We start from the raw sequence: 20,011 nt of genomic DNA, 5'->3' as shown, positions 1-20,011 counted from the left end.
TCCATATCCCAAGGCTTAAAATCCATTGGATGCGAAGACGTAGAAAGGCTTGAGGTTAAAACAAAATAAGAATGCAAACAGAGATGCAAATAAAGGACACAATGTCATCCCGAGGAGAAAACTGTGATTCATTAGAGGCTTGCTCAGGACCTTCTCATCAAGTGAGGCTGAGAAATACCCACATGTATATGGTAGCGAAAGAGAACAATGTCACTGCAAGAGCTAAAGTTAAGGAATGCAACAGAGAGAAGGAAAGAACAGTCTTGGTGCCTCCTTGACTTAAAGACACAAGCTCAAAAGTTCACCCAGTGTCATTTCAACCTAGTGAATTCTGCCAGCCCCCAAAGGAGTCTCGGTGACCAAGGGACAACTCTGAAAATCAGCAAAAAGTGGCTACAACATAAGGCAGAAAACCTCCACCTTTTCCCTTCCTTATACTGAGAATCATGGAATGGTTTGGGCTGGAAAGGGCCTTAAGATCATCCAGTTCCAACCTCCTTGCCATGGGCAGGGACACCTCACACTAAACCACGGCACCCAAGGCTCCATTCAACCTGGCCTTGAACACTGCCAGGGATGGAGCATTCACAACCTCCCTGGGCAACCCATTCCAGTGCCTCAGCACCCTTACAGTAAAGAACTTCCTTATATCCAATCTAAACTCCCCCTGTTTAAGTTTTAACCCATTACCCCTTGTCCTATCACTACAGTCCCTAATGAAGAGCCCCTCTCCAGCATCCTTGTAGCCCCCTTCACATGCTGGAAGGCTGCTATAGATGCACACATTCTTCTCTTAGCTATTCAGATAAAAGGAGACCTTGTAATAGCTACTAACTGCAAGGGTTATCACCAACTCCTATAGGCTTTGGGTTTCGCTTTCTATGGAGGAGCAAAGACCCACATGCATGCACACATATCAGCACAAGAAGGGGCAAAAACCCCAAGGCAAAAGCTGAGTCACAGCTGAACCAAACATTTCAAGAGCAGCCCCTTCACCATCTCCTTCCATCTCTCCAAGCCCCTCTATGCTGAGGAGCATCAGCATCTATGTGTAAAACTAATGAAGTTCCATCAGGAGGTCGGGGTTGGTGCCCTGGTGAGAGATGCTTCAGCAGGAGTTTCAGCCTAGAAACTCCTTTCCTGTGCACTGGACGAGTGGACTAAGCAAAAGCAGGCAGCCAAAAACTCCTCAGCAGAGGTTCTGGGTGAGCAGAAAAGGGGACCTGTGGGTATGGAGTATGGGGAGTGCAGAAAAGAGGGGGAAATACAACAAAATCAAGTATTTAAATGAATATTCAAGCCAGGGAAAGAGATGGAACTGAAAAATCTTCCTGCTCTTGGGAAGATCCACCTTTTAAAGCAATTCTGTCAAGATAACACAGAGTTAAACACTCCCTTATCTATGTTAAACACCTTTATGATTCAAACTGGAAAACCAGCACAGAAAACCTATTTCACTCTCCCCCAGCCCGTGGCTCATTTTGGACAGGCAAATTAAAGTGGCCACTTACATTTTGGGTCTCTGAATATCAACCCAGAATCGCTGTGTTTGGGTTTCCAGTACAGAAGGAAAAGGACTAAAAGACCCAACAGTTTAATTCATGCTTTCTGAGATTGTAAGAGAAATAAACCAGCAGATCCCTGTATTGTCACCTGCAGCTCTCAGCTCTGAGGCTGGTGCGCATACCTGCTGCTCACAAAAGCACCCACACTACACAGCATCCCAGCCTGGTTTGGGTTGAAGGGACCTTAAAGCTCATCCAGTCCCAACCCCTGCCACGGGCAGGGACACCTTCCACTAGAGCAGCTTGCTCCAAGCCCCTGTGTCCAACCTGGCCTTGAACACTGCCAGGGATGGGGCAGCCACAGCTTCTCTGGGCACCCTGTGCCAGCTCCTCAGCACCCTCACAGGGAAGAGCTTCTGCCTAAGAGCTCACCTCAGTCTCCCCTCTGACAGGTTAAAGCCATTCCTCCTTGTCATTGCTCCTGAGCACCTGCAATCTGGGCACGGGAGCACACAAGGATTAGTAAATCCCTTGCACCAAGCTAGGCTGCGAGGAGGCAGCTGGAGTGCAGGAGAACAAGGTCACACACAGTCCAAAGGCATGGGGTTGGTGGTCCAGGGATCCAGCCTAAGGGGAGAGACTTAAATCTCCCAACAGCCCTCAGCAAAAGACAGAAATGGGGTGATAACAGAGAAGAAGGGCAGGAGGAGAGCCAGGTTATGTGATGGGGAGACCACAGCAGCCCAACACAACACACAGGACTTGCTGCAAAGACCAGCCCTGAGTCTGCTGGAAGGCTGCAGGAAGGACACCTTGGGTGACATGGGCTAACGTGTGGTGTCTCTGCCCATGGCAGGAGGGTTGGAACTGGATGATCTTAGGGTGCTTTCCAACCTCCTGTGATTCTATGCCACACTGCCAGGGGTGCTGGAGGGAAGGGGAACCGTGACAGTAAGGAATCTCCACCTTTAAATCAGGTGGCCAGGCGGGTGAGAGGGGCAGAGCTGCACCAGGTTAAAGCTTCACTCCAGAGCAGCACCCTGGAGCCTCCCATGCCAGACACGCTCCTCCTCAGACACTCAGCAGCCCAAAGCACAGCCCTGGCATTCCAATTAGGAATGCTGAAATCCAGCAACAACCCAAAGCTCCACATCACCTGCTGGCATCGGCGGAACCTGCTCGCATCTACATCTGCTGAGGATGTGGCCTTGAACCAGCTCACTGATGCTGCTACCAGTGCATGCAGCCCTGTGGGGCTCTGGGCATTGGTTTGCACCATGAAGTCAGCTTTAAAATGGGAAGCAGACATTGTTATCCCTAGGGATAAACCAAAACAGGGCAAAAGTGCTGTCGGCATAGGAATCCATCCATAAGCTCAAGACACCAGAGCCCATACATGCACCTACGTGCTCCAATGCAAACCAGCATCACCATTAAGTGCCTGTGAGCTCAGGGCTCTCAGTAGCCTGGAGCAGGAGCTGGGAATGGCTTTAGAGATCTCAAAGAAAGACTGATCACTGTTTGAAACCACCCATCTGTTTCCTGGAGAACACACTATGTGGGACCCCACTCAACACCAGACTAAACTCACAGGCATCGTTAGTGCTTTCCATGCTCAAACATGTAATGAGACGTGTTCCAGCTCTTGCTCCTACAACTGTTTTTGACAGGTTTCCACCTGAAAGCGTGCCTCAGCAAGGTACACACTCCACAGTCCTTCCATGTGTTGGCACCAACATCTCAATTCACAGGGAAGCCAGAAAGCTGGGATCTAACACTGACCCAGTGCTGGGTGCAGAGCACCCACTGATGCTAGCTGCTTCCCTGGGATCCTTCTGCTTGTACAACACTCATTTTTGGGCTCTTCAAGCACAGGCTTGCAAGCAGATTACTTTGGGATGAGTGATCAATACCTGCCTGGGTAACAGCAAAGACCCCATCAAGGTATCAAGACTGGATCAGCCTTTCTCTTCTCAGCTGCAGATGCTCCACTAGAGGATTTGGTTCATCTGACTCCACATCAACCAACAACTCAGTTTGCTGGACCACAGGTACCACACTGTGAAAGACCAAAAGGCTTTTCCCTCAGGAGAAGCAGCTTCCTGGAGACAAGCAGTGATACATTGCTCTGGGGAGCATCTCTGTATTCACTGATAAAGGAGCTGAACCTATTAGCTTTAAACCAGTAACTACACAGAGTTAGGACAAGAGACATTTAGCTGGTGGGCTCTGCTTGTCACTTAAACAGCCACCTCCTTGGTCTGAGTCCTTCAGACTGGATCTAGCTGCAGACTCACAGTGGGACCATCATGATAAACTGACTCAAAAATGCAGTTTAATCTGTTCATGGAGCTAACCCAGATGAAGCCAACAGTGGTTTCTCCCATGAGGAAGGGTTGATGATCTGCTCCACATCTTCCCATCAGTACTACAGACCAGTGTGCCCAATACCTGCACATCTACAACCCTGCCCCTCAAACAATATTCTCAATATTTTATGGCTGTCAGTTAAATTTTGGTCTGGTTGTAAAGGGCTGGGAGCATAATAAATAGGAAGTTTTATAGTCCTATGAATCAATATAGTCCTGTGATCCTATGAATCGAGTTTGCAATGCACATGCCCTTGTGCTGGGTGCTGGGGGAGCTTCCAGTTGTTGAACAGAAGAGAAAGAGGTGTGCTTTGGCTTTTCACAGCAGGGTGCAGAACACACTGGGGGACATCACTCCCAGCAAGGAGCTAAGCAAGCGATTCAACCAGGAGGAGCCGTCTGACCCAGGACAGCGCTGCCGATGCAGTAGGATGGCAGCAGGACAGGGCAATAGGGAATCACTAAGCCTGTCCCACCATCTCCAGCTGGGCTCAACAGCTCCTGGGGCTTCTCCCCAGCAACTCCATCTCCTCCAGCCGCAGTTGTGCAGCCCCAGCAGACCCTTACACCAGGAGGAGATGCTCACTGGGATGCCTGCAGCATTCCCAGGCCATCTCACTGCAGGGGGACAGTATGGAGAGGAAAACTTTCAGGAGCTAAAGGGGAAGCAGCAATGGATTCTGAAACACTTCTAGCACAACATCTAGGGGTTTAGAAGCAAAAGCATCACTTGGATGACATCAGACTGCTCAGAGATCAATGCTTACAGCACTGGGCATCCTAGGGCTGTTTGCACTGGATATTCTAATTAATACTGCCCAGCACTTGCTTAACTCACATGTTTATGAAGGGACTGAGTTCCCCCCCCCCCATCTCTTGCCTTTCAGTAGCAAAGATTTCCACAGCTTCAACAGGGCAACACTACTCTGGGAAGGAGAAATTGTCTTCAGTCATGTAGACTCCATTACTGGGAGAAAGGTGTGAACAGCAAGCAAGCCTGGCAGATGGATTCATTATACCACCGTGTCCTTTATAATGGGAAATGAAAAGCCCATTCTGATAACTCCACTTTATTATAATAGGTCAGAAGAAGTGAAAGGCATCATCTTATAAAATTAACTTCATAAAGACTGCCTTTAAAAGAAATAGAGCTCTGCCAGTTTATCCACTGTCTGTCTCTTCAGAGACTTTTCTTCTTCCAGAAGAGACATGACTCCAAAGTCTTGTCCCACAGCCTGTCTTCACTTTTACCCTCTATCAGAGGGAATAGATCTGTTTTCTCCTAATCAGTGCCGGGCACTTGTTTTGCCAGCTGTAATAAATGCCATGTCTTTGTCAAGAGGAAGAAAACAGTCAGCAAAGGAGTTAAAATTAAAAGAGACACCCAGCCCTGAAGGTCTTTGCAAGAAGCAGCATTACTTTCTTTATAGGAAAGTCAGAAAACGGAGACAAATGCACCCAATAACCAGTTCTGTGCTCTGGCATAGCTTTCTGGTGCTTTTACTGCAAGCTTCTGTAGTCAAACTTAAGTCCAGTCTCTCAAGTGATACTAATTTGTGTGATTTAACAGTTTGGTTGCAGTTCTTCTAGGTGAGAGGCAAGGGATGGCCAGTAAACCATCTTCCACACTCATGGTGCTGGCTCCTGATGTCGCTCTGAACTTTCATAGACTCATAGAATGGTGTGGATTGGAAAGGACCTTAAGATCACCCAGTTCCAACCCCCTGCCATGGGCAGGGACACCTCACACTAAACCATGGCACCCAAGGCTTTGTCCTACCTGGCCTTGAACACTGCCAGGGATGGAGCATTTACCCCTTCTTTGGGCACCCTGTGGCAGCGTCTCACCACCCTCACAGTAAAGAACATTTTCCTTAGGTCTAACCTGAACTTCTCCTGTTTCAGTCTGAACCCATCACCCCTTGTCCTATCACTACAGTCCCTGATGAAGAGTCCCTCTCCAGCACCCTTGTAGGCCCCTTCAGACGCTGGAAGCTGCTCTGAGGTCAGCACACAGATGGGTTAGTGTCTGCTGCAGTAAGTCAGCAGGGGAGGGCTGGAAGTGCTGGTTATTGCAATATTAGGATAATTTATAGATACAGCCCCAAGAAAGAGTTTTTAAATACATCTTGCAAAGCAAAGAGGCAACAACGTCAGCCCTAAAACATGCTACTTGAGATGCAACTCTAATAACCGCACCCTTAGGTGGTACAAGCATCAGTCATGTCAAACTCCAGGCAGACTCTCACCAGTATCTATCCCTTAGGTTGGATTTGATTGGGTAAGGATCATAGAATAGTTAGGGTTGGAAAGGACCTTTTATGAAGTCTCTTTCTACACCTAATCGCTCCCCCTTTGGGGACAAGAAAACCTACATCTCCTGCAAACATTCTATGCCAACTGGAAAACAACCTTATTTGTAATATTCATGGTGTAGACAGGGGGAAGGAGGATGGAAGAGGATGCTCTGAAACAAACAGTTAATTGGAACTTCCTGCATGGATCTAATGGGATAGATTTTAAAGGAGCCTCATTTTCAGCAATTGCCAGAGCTCCAATCTGTGAAAATGTGGCCTTTCAGAAAGCTCCAATTCAGCTTGCCACATCTGGAGTTCCTTTTGAGAGAAAGTCCTGCCATAAAAGCCCCCCAATTTGGGAGCAAGAATTAGCAGCCGTCATGGGATATCAGTCCCTTTGTCTCTCCTCCCCTTCCTATGGCTCTCTGGGAAAGAACTAAGGACCATTTATCTTTTGTAATATTTCCAGGTAGTAAAAAAGAGGAGAATGGAATAAAGAACAAAAATTGGGGGGGGTGAAGAAAAAGAGAACACACCCACAAAAGCTAAATCTTCACACCTGGCTATCATAGGCAGCCCCTGTGATTGAAAAGCATTTCTCCCTCTAAAGAAAATAACACTTGCAGGGGCTCAAAAGGATGAAATTAAAAATGCCTTGATGGTGCCAGAGAGGCCAAAACCTCCAGCAGAAGAGGCCAGGACACGCTCAGAACCAGCACCACACACCCCAGCAAAGCCATTGGGTCTGCTGTGGAAGGTGGGCAGCACTTAAGGCTCATGGAGCCCTGCAACAAGATGTTTGGTTTGCAGGCAGAAGACTTCAGCTGTTACACGGAGCATCCATGACTCCCATACAGAGACAGGGAAGCACCACATTTGTCCAGCCCAAGAATTAAACTAGATATGGCCCAATTCCAGAATTAAAAAGGATCATGGAACGGTTGGGGTTGAAGGGACCCTAAAGCTCACCCAGTTCCAGTCCCCTGGCCCAGGCAGGGACACCTTCCACTGGAGCAGCTTGCTCTAAGCCCCTGTGTCCAACCTGGCCTTGAACACTGCCAGGGATGGGGCAGCCACAGCTCCTCTGGGCACCCTGTGCCAGCGCCTCAGCACCCTCACAGGGAAGAGAAATGTGAAGAAACACATTTGCTTTGAACCTCCTGCTAACTATGACCTGGGGGGAAATGACTTTGAGTTTTACACCTACCCATAGATCTTTCCCAAGGGATCGCCTGGCCTCCTTCCTCCCAGGAATCCACCTCACTGCTGGGGAATGCAGCTCCCCAAACCTCCTGGTGCTCATGATGCTGCGGATGGTGCAGAGCCTTTCCCGTGGTTTGCATGGATTACCCAAAGTGACTGGGGAAGGTGAAGAGCAAAAAAGGACCCACACAAGGCAGCCATGGTCTACCTTCACCTGTGCTAAGAGCATGAACCATGGTGCAGGGCAAGTCTGAGTACTGAGGGATGGATCCACACACAGTGATATTAAATAACATAATAACAATGATATGAAAAAGCATAAAGCCAGGGCAGGATTTCCTGTACTGCCAGTGCTGATTTTGAAGGCTGAACAACCTTTAAAATCCACTGTTCCTAAGACCCAACTCCCTTGTTTTGCTGTCCCAGTGTCATTAACACTTATAGTGGGTCCAAAGGAAGACACAACTCCTTGACAAAGCTCAAACCATGGAAATTAATTGTCTTGGGAAATATATCTATATATATCTATATCTATCTATAGATAAATATATATCGATATATATAAGGGGAGTTAAAACTAGATGATCTTAAGGTCCTTTAAAACCCAAACCATTCTATGATATATACATATACACAAACAGATGTAAACATATATTTGCATAACAGATGTATTTGTCTGGTTAATTTATACACAGAGAGACACTGTGTGTACATATATTTATGCATTAATCTTTCTCTTGCCCAGGCAACTGAGAAAAGCAAAAGCAAGCACAGAAGGAAGCAGGCGTGGAGACAACATCAGGTGCAGGGCTGGAATGTGGGTTTTGAGCGTGTCAAACAATACAGGAGAGATGCTCACCCTGCAAAGCCTCTCACCTCCATGGGCTGGGGCTGCTACCCTGCATGGTGATGCCCAGCAGTGTGGCCTGGTGGCCCTCAGGCTGGCTGTCCCTTGCTGTCCCTAATGCTGTGGCCCCAGCCAGCCTTTCCTGGGCAGGCTAAGAGTGCCCCCTGCAGCCCTGCTGCCAATTGTGAACTTGTTCACAATTCCAACTCCATAACCAAATAGAAACAAGACAGGTTCCTAAATGCAAGGGCATCTGATTTCAAACCACCCCAAAAAAGCAATCCAGGAGGATGAAGTGTTTCGTAGCGCTCCGTCATGCCTGGTTTTAGCTGCTCCGAAGGGAAAGAGGGATGGCAGGGGTGGAGAGGGAGGACTCTGTGTGTGTGTGTCCCTACCAAGCTGATGGCTTTTGTCTTGAGGATAAAACCTCCCATCTCTGAATACACCAGGTGAACGAAAGGGATGCTCACACGTCACGCCGGGAGCGCTGTCAACAGCACCCGTGGCTTGAAGCTGCATGTTCCTTGCAACAGTCATCAGACTGCTCCTCTCCCCCTCCTCTCCACTGCACTGAGGTGCTAGACAAGCCAGGAGAGAAAACAACATACCAACCCCCCCCAGTCTGCTGGGCTTGTCTGTCCTCATGCTATACACAAGCCTCTCAGCTCCTTGAACCTAACCCAGGGCCCTAGAAGGCAAATAGATCCCCCTGGGTTTGCTTGCTCCAGCTTCATGAGGGTCATGTCTGTAGCCACACACTGTTGGGTTTTGAATTAGCAGTGCCCCGCTGCTAAGAAACTCAGCACAGTGATTTGGAAGTCCAGAGGTTTCACCCTGTTTCAGTAGGGCCTCACAGGGTTGCACAGCACAAGCAGTATCTTCTGTGTGCACAAACACATCTTCTACAGGGATCTTTACATTGTGCCTACTATCACCCTTCCAGCAACACAGGTCCAAGAGCCAAGTCAAAGTCAGCATTCAGTTAAATCCCCCAACCTACCCCAAACCAGCATCACAACACACAGCATCCCTTGATGCATTATACCTTGGAAACGGCCTACCAGCCACACAGGAACCACTGTCCTTACCTGTGGTCAAGCCAGGAGAACATCACAGGTTAATAAAGTAGGCAGAACTGACTATATGCAGGGAATTGCACAGCTCCCCTAACAATGAACAAATCACTGCCCTGCAGGTCCTCACAAAGTGGTTTCCACTGCATGGCCTGAGGAGGTTTCAAAGGCATAGGTAATTCCACAATGCACCCCCTTTGGAAAGAAATGCCACAGCCCTGATCAAACCAAAGTCCTGACCAAACCAAAGCCCCTGCCTCCTGCTTAGACAGACCCACACAGAAAGCCTAACCCAGTGAGCTATCATCCTTGTTTTCCAGATGGGAAAACTGACAGGTGGAGCTGGACACCAATTCCCCCAAATCCCTCTCACAAGGCAACAGCGGAGCAGGGAGCATGGCCTGGGTCAATGAGCAGAAGACTCTCATCCTGAGAGCAGAAAAGATGCCGTATATTACACAGTTGCACTTCTTTTCCAGGACACATTACAAGCCTTAATGAATCACTGCACACAAGGCTGAGGATGCAAAGAGAACAGCCATCAGCCAGCACACAGAAGGATGCAGGCTGGGATCCCAAAATCCCTATTCAATACTCAGCATTATCCCAGGCAGCTCTCACAGCTGACAAGGTATTTCTTGCTGGTGAGGGTATTAAAGGCAGCACAGTCCCACCCCCTTACAGACACAGGGCTGGCAACCACAGGGCAACACCCCACAGCTGTGTGAGGCACAGGCAGTGAAACCCTCATGGAAAGGAAAGTGAGTGGCTCCAGCCCAAACACTGGCTTATGTGAGCTCTGTCTCATCAGCAGAGTTTCTATATGGTATAACCTGCCAGGCCTTGGCATTTACATTCAGTAAAAGGCTCCTTTACTTCCACAAAGCAAACAAAACCTCATAACCTCTACAATCCAGCAGCAAGATCCTGCATGAAAACCACACCAGCTCCAGCCCGGAGCACTCCACAGACCCAACAGAAAGCACTTTCCTACCTGAAGAGTTCCCTGATTTCCCTGATGGTGGCCTGGAATGGGATGTTTCGGACCAAGATCTTGGAAGTCTTCTGCTTCTTGACAGTTTGCTTCCTTCGGGAGGATTTCACAGCAGGCCTGGGAAGGCACCAGAAAGAGCAAGTGAGGACCAGCATTGCACGCTGGCTCCTCCAACAGCAGGAACGCAGAACATGAGCTAGCACACATCAACATCCTCACTGGCATCTTGCTGGTGGCAACAGAAATGCCACACAGCACACCGAGAAGGAATGAACCGAGTTAAATCCTACATCTGAAAACCAAAGCTGATTGCGACCTTGGTTGAGATTAGACAGCGCTGTTGAGGTTAGCCTGGACTCCCATCTGCCACCCACTCTGACATCAAATCTTGTCCCTTCCATTCTCAGGAGGATGCACTATCTGATATACGTTTTTTAAATAGCTCAGTGTAAGCTCAGTTTGTTTCTTTTTCTTTCTGCCTTAGAAAACAGCGAATGAAACATTCAACAATTACTAGTTTTTAACTCCAGAATCGTATTGCATATGGACACGAATTTACCTACGACAAAACACAGCAGCTCAGTTCATTAAGCAAAGCATTCCATACTGCAGGCTGGGTACCCACTGAAGGGACTGAAGAAATCAAATTGGATGAAAACAGTTTATTACAGGCTTGAATAGGAAGTGCAGACAGGGAGCTGTCAGACTGCTTCTGCTCCCCAGGGACACATTTTGACATTTAAGAGATCCCTCCTCTAGTGCAGTTCCCAAAGTGTCTACAGGACAGCTCTTAGGTGCCTACATTCACCTTCAAACATCTGGATTAGATACCAACTTTGCACTTTGCAAATGCCATCCTGAACACAAGCTAGGAAAGGAAACCCTTCCAGTGTGGAACCCTTCCCCTGTTGGAAGCAGGACTCAATCTCCAAGTAAATCCATCCACAAGTAACCATCTCCTTTGCACCCAACTGCCCCAACACAAGAAGTTGAATCCAGATCTCTTTTCAAGCAGGAAACCAGCCTTATTTGTCTTGATTTGATCAGTCAGCAGCGGAACATTGTTCTTAAGCTTCTGTTCTCCCTGATGAACTAGGGTAAAAGATCTCATTACCCGGAGAATATTTGTCTTCAAGAGCTCTTTAAACCCACTGCAACTCAGGCTATCACTTCATTTTGCAATGCTGACTGAACTGTCAAAGCAGAGGCTTAAGAGGGCTCTTTTCCTTCAGCGTGGAAGAAAACTCCAGTGCCTGGTTCTCACTTTGGGCTCGTTTTTGGGGTCCCTGCATGCCGCCTCATGGCTTTAACTGGAAATACGTTATTTAGTGAGTGAACACCTTTGTACCAGCTATTCATCATTTCTTCTTGCTTTTCAAGCAAGACTGACTAAAGTGAGTGAGTAAATCACAACGGCTGATGTGTTCAACAGCCAGAGCACTGCTGCTCCCATCCCTTGTGATGCAGAGATGCTAGGTAAGAAGGCAAGAGCCTGTCAAGCATTACTGCAGCTGAAGTGTAACCATGTTACAGAGGTGAGACATGAGCTTTACCTGACAGCTCTCTCTGAGATTTTCACTTCCAGCTTATGGCCATCTACTGAGCAGCCCTAGAAGTTAAAACAAAGAACAGAAACATGAATAGATGAATTCAAGAAAATAAACTCAAATAAATAAATTAAAATCAAAGCCACAACAGCTTCCAAGCTTCCAGCACAGTATTTCACATCCTGCTCCTCCCTATGTATCCCTCCCTTTCTCCCTGCCAAATAGCTCCCTGCTGAACACCACTCATGTGAGGCAAGGCTTTGATAGGAGGCTGGAAACAGCTCGAAGACTGGACAGGTTGGAGACTGAAGCAGCAGCCAACATCCCTGATCGAGCTGTCCATCAACATCAGCTCTGCTACCAAACTGACAAAGCTGAGTCACTTCAATGCTCTGGGCTGTGGTTTCCTCTGCCTCTGGATTCTAAACTCTTCAAGGCAAGGACTGTCTTATTATTTGTTGTGGAAAGAGCCAAGGATGTCTTGATGGCCAGCAGCAGCCAATACAGCAAGGAAGTCCTCTGTCTCTTGCTTCCTGCACTAGAACAAGTAGCCTCTTGCCTAATCATCCCCTGACAGAGCCCTGCTGCCCACCCCATCCACAAAGCACCCATTTTCCTTGCTTTCTCTCTTCTCCAGGATTCTGCTGTTCAAAAGGATGGAGAACACACATTTACCCCAAGACTACTTAGGCTGTGGAATGCAAAATGACCACCTGCTGAAGGTGGACCTCACGGGTTGTGCCCAATGAACACACATAGTTTACACAGAGAAATTCCTTCACATCGACCTAGAAAGGCATCACTCCAGCTGTCCCACCTGCACCACCCAGGTAGCGTGGACCAAACCCGTGGATGTTTCTCTAGCACCAGAGACAATGATTTACTCCTCAGAGTGCAGCCAAGCCCTGTGATGGGTGTGATGGAGAAGGCAGGAGGCTAGAAGACCCTAAATTGTCCTTTACATACTCCCTTCCCTCACAAGCCCACGTTAGAGACTTCCCCATCTGCACCATGTAACCCCTAGCACAGACATCCTCAGCTGCATTTTGAACTTCCCAGTTCATCCAAGCCTTTGCCTACCATCTCTGGAAAGAAATCCAGACTTGACAAAGCTTAAGCTTACCTGGAGCCGGCGCAGGGCTTTCTGGGCACTCTCTGGCTTCTTGTACTCCACAAATCCAAAGCCCATTGAAAGCAACGTGCCTGCCAGAAGAGAAAAGGGACTCATGAAGCTAGCAGGAAACTGTGATATTAAGCAGAAGATTCAAAGCAAATCAGGAGCAAGCACTGATGGCCAAAACTGGAGGGGGATAGAAACTAACACCCTATGCAAAAGGCCAGCCTGCCCATGCCCTAACTCCCATGCTCCTTATGAGCATCCCTTCCTTACTGACTTGTCCTGAGACTTGCTCCTCGTGACTGAAGTGAGACCTTCACTTGGAACCCTTGCCAACTACCCAGAACTGGGTGTGACGTGCTGTACTTCCCATCATCACAAAGTGCCAGCTCTGTAGTTCACTTAAGGGACAAAGTGTGTTCGAGGTCCAAGGCACAAAGCACCAAGCACTTCCAGAAACTGGGTGGGCAGCTGCTAGTTTCATGCCAGAGGAGGAGACCTTTATTCCACCTCCCTGCACAGCAAAGGTTTGCAGCACCCATGGTCACAGCATGCTTCTGAGGAACACATGGGCTAGTACAAGAGCCATAACTAAGGCTGAGGGTGAGGAAAGGAAAGATCCCCATGCAAATACGTAACACCCAGTTTTCAACTTCAAAACCTCAGTTGTAGCAGGCTGTAGAGATGGCCCCACAGTAAGAGGGGGAACTGCTTCGTATCCCATGCAGGGTATCCCATGCAAGCAGAGCCCTGTTAGGGCAAAAATCCTATAAAGCCATGCAACTTCCTAGCCTTAAAAGAAGGAAGACACAGTCCCTAAAGCCAGTGCTTGCTTGAAGCAAACTCTACCCTGTCCAACAGCCCAGAAAGCAAGCACAGTCAATGCAGCAGGCATAACCAGTCGTCAGCACAGCCTGCTGGCAGGCAGAAGGCAAAGGAAGCCCACTCAGCACAGTACTCAGACAGGCATCCTTGAAGATCCCACTGTTATTTGAGGTTAAAGCATCCTGTGCACGTTTCATCGTTGTGGGGGACTGGTTCCTTTCAACTTGCCTCCTGCTTTCTTGTGTGATCCTGAAGGAGCTGGCTTCTCTATCTCAAGATCTCAAGAGAAGGCCACGTCTCCACGAATCCCACAATTCAGCTTCACCTCCTAGGCCAGACCCCAAGGTATTTGAAATGGCTGAAAGCAGCAACCACAACAGCCACACTTCTAGAAACGAGGATTTCACCAACGAGAACACAAATGCTCAGCCAGCTGAATGCTAAAGCAACGCCACACCTGAGCCCTCAGCAACCAGCCGAGGGAAGGAACTGAACAGCAGCATCTAGAGTACCTGCTTTGTCTTTCTTCTTGGATATCGTGCAGCTCTTCACAGCTCCCACTTTGGAGAACGTCTGCAAGGAATTGGGACACGTGATTCAGCTCCCTTTGTCACAGGCTGGCGACTCGAGTGACAACGTGGCCCTCTTCCAGAGCCAGGCCCACCTCCCTGCTGTGCACACACCTGATAAGCAGTCAGTGCAGCTGCATCCTTTCTTATACCATTATTTCTGCACAAATACATCCCCACACACAGGCTTGTAAAGAAATCAATAGGCACATTCCCAGGAATCTTCCACCACTCCTCTGAACCAGCACACAGACCTGGGATGGTGCTGCAGGGATGTTACTGGTTATAAGAAGCCCTCAGCCTGGTTGGGACCTTAGGGGTGGGTGACTCCTGTGATGGCCCTAGAACTTGGCTCTTTCCAAAGACGTGCAGGAGGGGATGGAGGGTAGCAGGGGCTGCAAAACCACAGCCAGAGGGAGAAGAAGAAAAGGGACAAGTCCCAGTCCTTCTCTGAACACTTACATCTGGCCCTGGATCCAACTGGACCAGAGCCAGTACCACAGCCCCAAGGTATAGGAGCACGGGTCCAGGCTGACATTGCACCAGCATTCTTGGGCCATGAAACGTGGCATTTTCGATAGCTACAAGAAGTGGCAGAGACAAGAATTCCCAGTTGCTTTTCCCTATTTTCCTATTACCATCCCACATGGCTTTTGGAACGCTACCTCTCCCCGATGAGGTAAAGCAGCACAGACAGCTCAGTGTTGGCAGAAGCTTCGATGAAAAGCACATCTCACTGAAAACATCATCCCTTTATTTACTGCCTCCACACACAGAGCAGAACCACAGCTCCTAAAGTGCTTGTCCCAAGGAGAAGCATTATAGAAAGCATGGGAAATGAGTCTTGAAAGATTTCCTACTGCCTCCACCTGTCCTGAGGTGGAATTAAACCCCGGCCAAAGGGGCTCAGACACATTAGTCTTAACGGGCACCTGAAATCCCAAATCAGAGGGTCCCAGTCCCAGTATAATCCAGTGCTCCCTCATCTCCCATTAGGTCATACTGGCTGCAATTTAACTCCTCCAAACACATTATCCTCAGCACACCAGGTGAAGAACAGCTTGCCCCTTGCCTTCTGCAGCAGAGTAGAGCCCTTTCTTCTGGCCCATGTTGGGGGTAAAGGCTTTACTCCATCAGGCATCTCAGCCTGGCTCCCAACCACACACTCAGCCCCTTCCACTCCAGCAAGTGGACTATGCTAAGCAAAACCCAGCCCCTTGTCCTTGCTTACGGCTCACCTCCTTCAGTGTGTCTTCTGTGGTGGCAAAGTTCAGGTTTTTGATGAACAAGGTACATCCAGGAATGCTTTCTTCTTCCTCCTCCTCCTCCTCTTCATCTTCCTGTGCTGCTGTTTCCTCTGTGCCCTTCATAGCTTCGTCTGAAACACAAAGAATAAACCCAACTTTGTAAGATGTGAGATATCTTGCCCACTGCCCCAGCTAATAGTTAATACTGCAGCAGGAACAGGCCACTGCTCTTTTGGCTCTTTGCAGGTAGACATAGACTGAAGCAGGCTCAACACACAGAGGGGCTGGAGCAGCTCTGCTCTGGAGCCAGGCTGAGAGAGCTGGGCTGGGGCAGCCTGGAGAAGAGAAGGCTCCTGAAGGGGAGACCTTAGAGCAGCTCCAGTGCCTAAAGGGGCTGCAGGAAAGCTGGAGAGGGGCTTGGGACAAGGGCCTGTAGGGACAGGCCAAGGGGAATGGCTTTAACCTGCCAGAGGGGAGACTGAGATGAGCTCTGAGGCAGAAGCTCTTCCCTGTGAGGGTGGTCAGAGATCTGTTGGACCCCATGCTCAAGCAGAGGCTGCAGAGAGATGAAGCCCTTATTAGACATCATAGTATACACTCATCCAACTGACTCTCCAACTCCTTTCCTTGCTACACCACTTGTCTTTTAGAGCAGCTTCATCACCTACGCCACAGGTGATGGATGCTGTCTGTGCTCAGAAGAGCTAAACTATGGGCACAGGAGACCCTGCCCTGAGCCGGGGTACACAGGAACCCCCCAGCTCCATCCCAATGCATCCCCAGCTGACTTTCCCTTGCTGCTCCATCTGGTTGCCCAGCACCACGCAGCCCAAGCCTTTCTGGTGGGCAGTCCAACCCTCCCTGCTCCAGCTGGTGGGGTATCTGCCAATAAGGCTTCAGGAAAAAAATCCCCTGCCTCTGAAGGAGGCTGGTTTGAGGAAAGCAAAGGGAATAATTCAGTGAGACAGGAGCGGGATGAAGATCTGCCTCCGTCTGTGACTGCCACAATCCCTTCCCAGATGCAGAAGCTGGCAGCAAAGGCCATTATCAGCCCCAAGCAGCCTTCCAGGAGCTCCTGCACTTCAAACTTTTCATCTCCAGGTGAAGGTCTCAGTTACAGGGAGATAAAGTGACCCCCCCCACACCTCTCCCTGGCTCCAGCCTTGCCCTGTGCAGCTGGCTCCATCCCCAAAGGTTCAGGAATATCAGCATTGCTGCTTTACACAAAAACCAGAGTTCCAAAGCCAAAGTTCTTACCAGGCACCAGCCTTGCTTTGCTCTCCTTTTCTGGAGGCTCAAGGGTTTTTTTTGGAGGGGCTGGGCTCAGGAAGACACCCATGGGAGCCCATTCCAGGTACAACGGCACAGAATGAAACTGAGAAGAGAACACAGGAGAGGAATGAAGAGTTGGAGGGCAAGACCTGAAGACAAAGCTCTGCTCTCATTTTCCTCTCCCTCTATAATGCAATATGGCAGTGGGAGAGTTCAACAACTTCTTCAGCTGGCTAAAGTCTTTTATCAAAGGAGAATCTACACCCAGCCTCACACAGGACCCCAGCCTACCATGTACCACACTCTTGTATTGTGAAAGGTAAGTCAAACCCTTGTCAGGCCACCAAGCCTTTTCCAGATGTCACAGCCCGCTCCTCCAACCACCTTTTGAAGGTTGAGAGCCCTACTCAGCCACTGCTGCATAAGGATGCACTGGGCATCTCCCTAAACCCAAGGGATAGATGGCAGCAGCAGCAGCACTGGGATAACTCCTCTCGAAAGGCCTCTGTCCCTCACATTTGCAAGCACTCCATTGTGCAGCTTCGCAACCAGCCAAGACCCCTGCTGCTGTCCCCTGCCCCTCACCACACTCACCCTGGAGTAGGCCAGCTTGGTGAATGCTTGCTTGGCTTCAGTGGGCTCAAGGAACTCCACAATGGCTGTGATTCCTCCTTCTGGCAGCAGCACCCGGCCCAGGCTGCCGTGTTTGCCAAAGACATCCTCCAGCTCCACCACGCTCGTGCCGGCTGGGAGGTTCTTCACCAGGATCACCCTCTTGCTGCGCTCACCAGCGGCCTGCCACGGTCATGGGGGGAAGAGAGGGGAGATGGGATTTAAAGCAGCAAACCCCAATATCTTACTAACCGAAGATTTCACATCCAACACATCATGCTCACTCCACACCATCCCTTTCCAGGGCCCAAGAGCCATTTAGAACACTTCCTATAAGATCCACACCTCGGTACAACCTCCCTGATCCACAAATGCTCATGTTCGGAGGGTTCAGCTCCAGATAAACCCTGGTATGGACACGAGTTTCTTCCCTGCCTAAACAAGCTGACCATCATACTATAAGCCATCATACTATGTATTTCAACCATCCTGAGGGCAGCTGGACTTTCAAATGGATAGAGAATAAAGGTTGGACCAGATGAACCTTGAGGTCACTTCCAACCTTGGCACTTCCCAACCCATGTAAGAGTTCAATCCTCTGAGATACTGAGGATTTAATGCCCGATTTCAAAGAGAGCCGAGGACACGAGGACCAGACCACAGTCTAAGAGGTAGGTCCACATGGCTGCCTCCAGCTGAGCATCTCACCTGGCTGAAGGAATCCAGGCTGACTCCGTTTTCAATGAGGAACCGGCGAATCTCCTGGACCAGCTCTGTTTCTCCCAGAGCAACCCTCACTGCCACGCTGTCTTTGCCCTCCTGCATGAAAGAATGTCACGTCATCTGCTGGGAGCTTTGCTGGTAGGGGTCAGAATGCTTCCCAGGGTAAAATCAGGTTTCCAAGAAGGATGAACTTTAGGGTGTGAATTCTCATCAGCTTCTAGTTATGTAGAAATGCAAAACTCAGCCACAGAAAAGCAGAGTGGGAAGGAGGGCTGGGAGTGTCACGCTGTCTTCCAGTGACAAAGGGATTTTCAGGCTCAGACCCCACAGAGAAGCTACAGCATCACTGATCTCTCAGCCTATGTGGTGCTTGTGATGCACACCTTTTGCTGCATAAAAAGACCAGGAAGGCCCTGGGCATGAGGAAACAGATGGGAAAGTGATCTCCCATCAATACCCCAACTCACATGGTCCAGCACTTGGCTTTTGGTAGCATTGTACTTCTGAGCAATGGCATCAGCCACAGCGTTTGTCCCCACAAACAACGTGTTCCAGTTGTGAGAGCTGGAAAGAGAAAGAAGAGCCAGGTTCAGCTCCTTCTTCCACTCTATTCAATGCTCCTGGAATAAAACAGCGTTGAATGCTACCATTAGCAGCCAGGGGGAAGAGTTAGGGGGAAAGAAGGTAGTTAGAAAGTATCAGCCACTTCTTTCAATCTCATTTGACGTACAGAAAGACAAAGCTCCTATATAGTTTTAGAAATAGAGGTGGTTCAATACATGGGAAAACCCCAACTGATCTGAAACCACTACCCTAAAGAATTACAGCATCAGACCAACCTTCATTAGACACCAGAGAAATAACCTCATACCCAAAGCCATTCAAAACCACATTTCTCTCCATTTCTGAGCTACTAGAGCTACTTGGACAGAGGAATCAAGTAGGTAAGAGATAAAGCAAAATGCTTTATTGACTTGGGTAATCTACACAGCTCCTGCAAAGACCCCAGATGCATTCCTGCCACTTGGGAATCTGGCAGGCCATGTTGTCTTGCCCATGACAAGACACTTCTGTACCTGGCACTGTTGGCTTTGTTCTTTGCCTCTTTCTGCTTCTTGTAGGAGGAAGACTCTTCTGCATCCTCATCTTCGAGTTTTTCCTTTCTGATGGTAGATGGTAAAAGATGCATCATTCTGCCCTAGAAGAAAGGAAGAAAGCTCTGAAGTAACCCACAGAAGTTCACGAACTACACAGAGTGGAGGCAATTTTCTAGCACCTTTCCTAGTTAAGCAGCCTAGGTGGAAGGAGGGAACCTTCCTTCCCAAATGAGACATTACTGCAAGTCAGAGTAGCCACACAATGTGAGTGACTGAGATTCAGATCTCCTTCTCCACCTCTAGTTCAGCTTCTGGTACCTTTAAGGCTGTTCAAACCCAGTTCCTGCACCAAAAGCAACCATGTTCCCATACAGAAAGGCAGAAGAGACTCGGTCTGTTCAGCAAAGCACAGAAGCAAATGCTTGGCCACATTACTAACACACATTCCCACCATCAAAACCATCAGTCACTGTACCTGGAACACCTGCCCATCCATTTCTGCATAGGCCTTCACTGCGTGCTCAGGAATCATATAGGTGATGAAAGCAAAGCCTTTGGGTTTCTTGGTCAGTCTGTCTATAGGGAAATGGATTTCTGAGAGGGGCCCTGCAAAAATAAAGGCTTTACTGTGACACACAGAATCAGCGAATGGTTTGGGTTGGAAAGGACCTTAAGATCATCCAGTTCCAATCCCCCTGCCACGGGCAGGGACAC

The 20,011-nt window shown here is 48.9% G+C and overlaps 1 protein-coding gene across 2 annotated transcripts in view; it reads right to left on the bottom strand.

The window, feature by feature from the left end:
- The window catches only part of RBM19 (RNA binding motif protein 19), a 67,824-nt gene that overhangs the window by 40,001 nt on the left and 7,812 nt on the right, over positions 1 to 20,011 (bottom strand). For both annotated transcript variants that reach the window (XM_062631144.1, XM_062631143.1), the window contains exons 11-21: positions 19,773 to 19,903; positions 19,277 to 19,398; positions 18,668 to 18,764; positions 18,186 to 18,296; positions 17,460 to 17,660; positions 16,851 to 16,968; positions 15,585 to 15,724; positions 14,290 to 14,350; positions 12,959 to 13,038; positions 11,842 to 11,897; positions 10,289 to 10,405 (exon numbers count right to left, since the gene is read on the bottom strand). In XM_062631144.1, coding sequence (XP_062487128.1) covers positions 10,289 to 10,405; positions 11,842 to 11,897; positions 12,959 to 13,038; positions 14,290 to 14,350; positions 15,585 to 15,724; positions 16,851 to 16,968; positions 17,460 to 17,660; positions 18,186 to 18,296; positions 18,668 to 18,764; positions 19,277 to 19,398; positions 19,773 to 19,903 — 1,234 coding nt within the window. The remainder of the gene's footprint in view (positions 1 to 10,288; positions 10,406 to 11,841; positions 11,898 to 12,958; positions 13,039 to 14,289; positions 14,351 to 15,584; positions 15,725 to 16,850; positions 16,969 to 17,459; positions 17,661 to 18,185; positions 18,297 to 18,667; positions 18,765 to 19,276; positions 19,399 to 19,772; positions 19,904 to 20,011) is intronic.

Source organism: Pezoporus occidentalis, unplaced genomic scaffold, assembly GCF_034315485.1.
Source record: "Pezoporus occidentalis ecotype Australia unplaced genomic scaffold, CSIRO_AGI_Poc_V1 ctg37, whole genome shotgun sequence".
In the NCBI taxonomy this organism is placed as follows: domain Eukaryota; kingdom Metazoa; phylum Chordata; class Aves; order Psittaciformes; family Psittacidae; genus Pezoporus; species Pezoporus occidentalis.
This window is presented reverse-complemented; position numbering and strand designations above follow the sequence as displayed.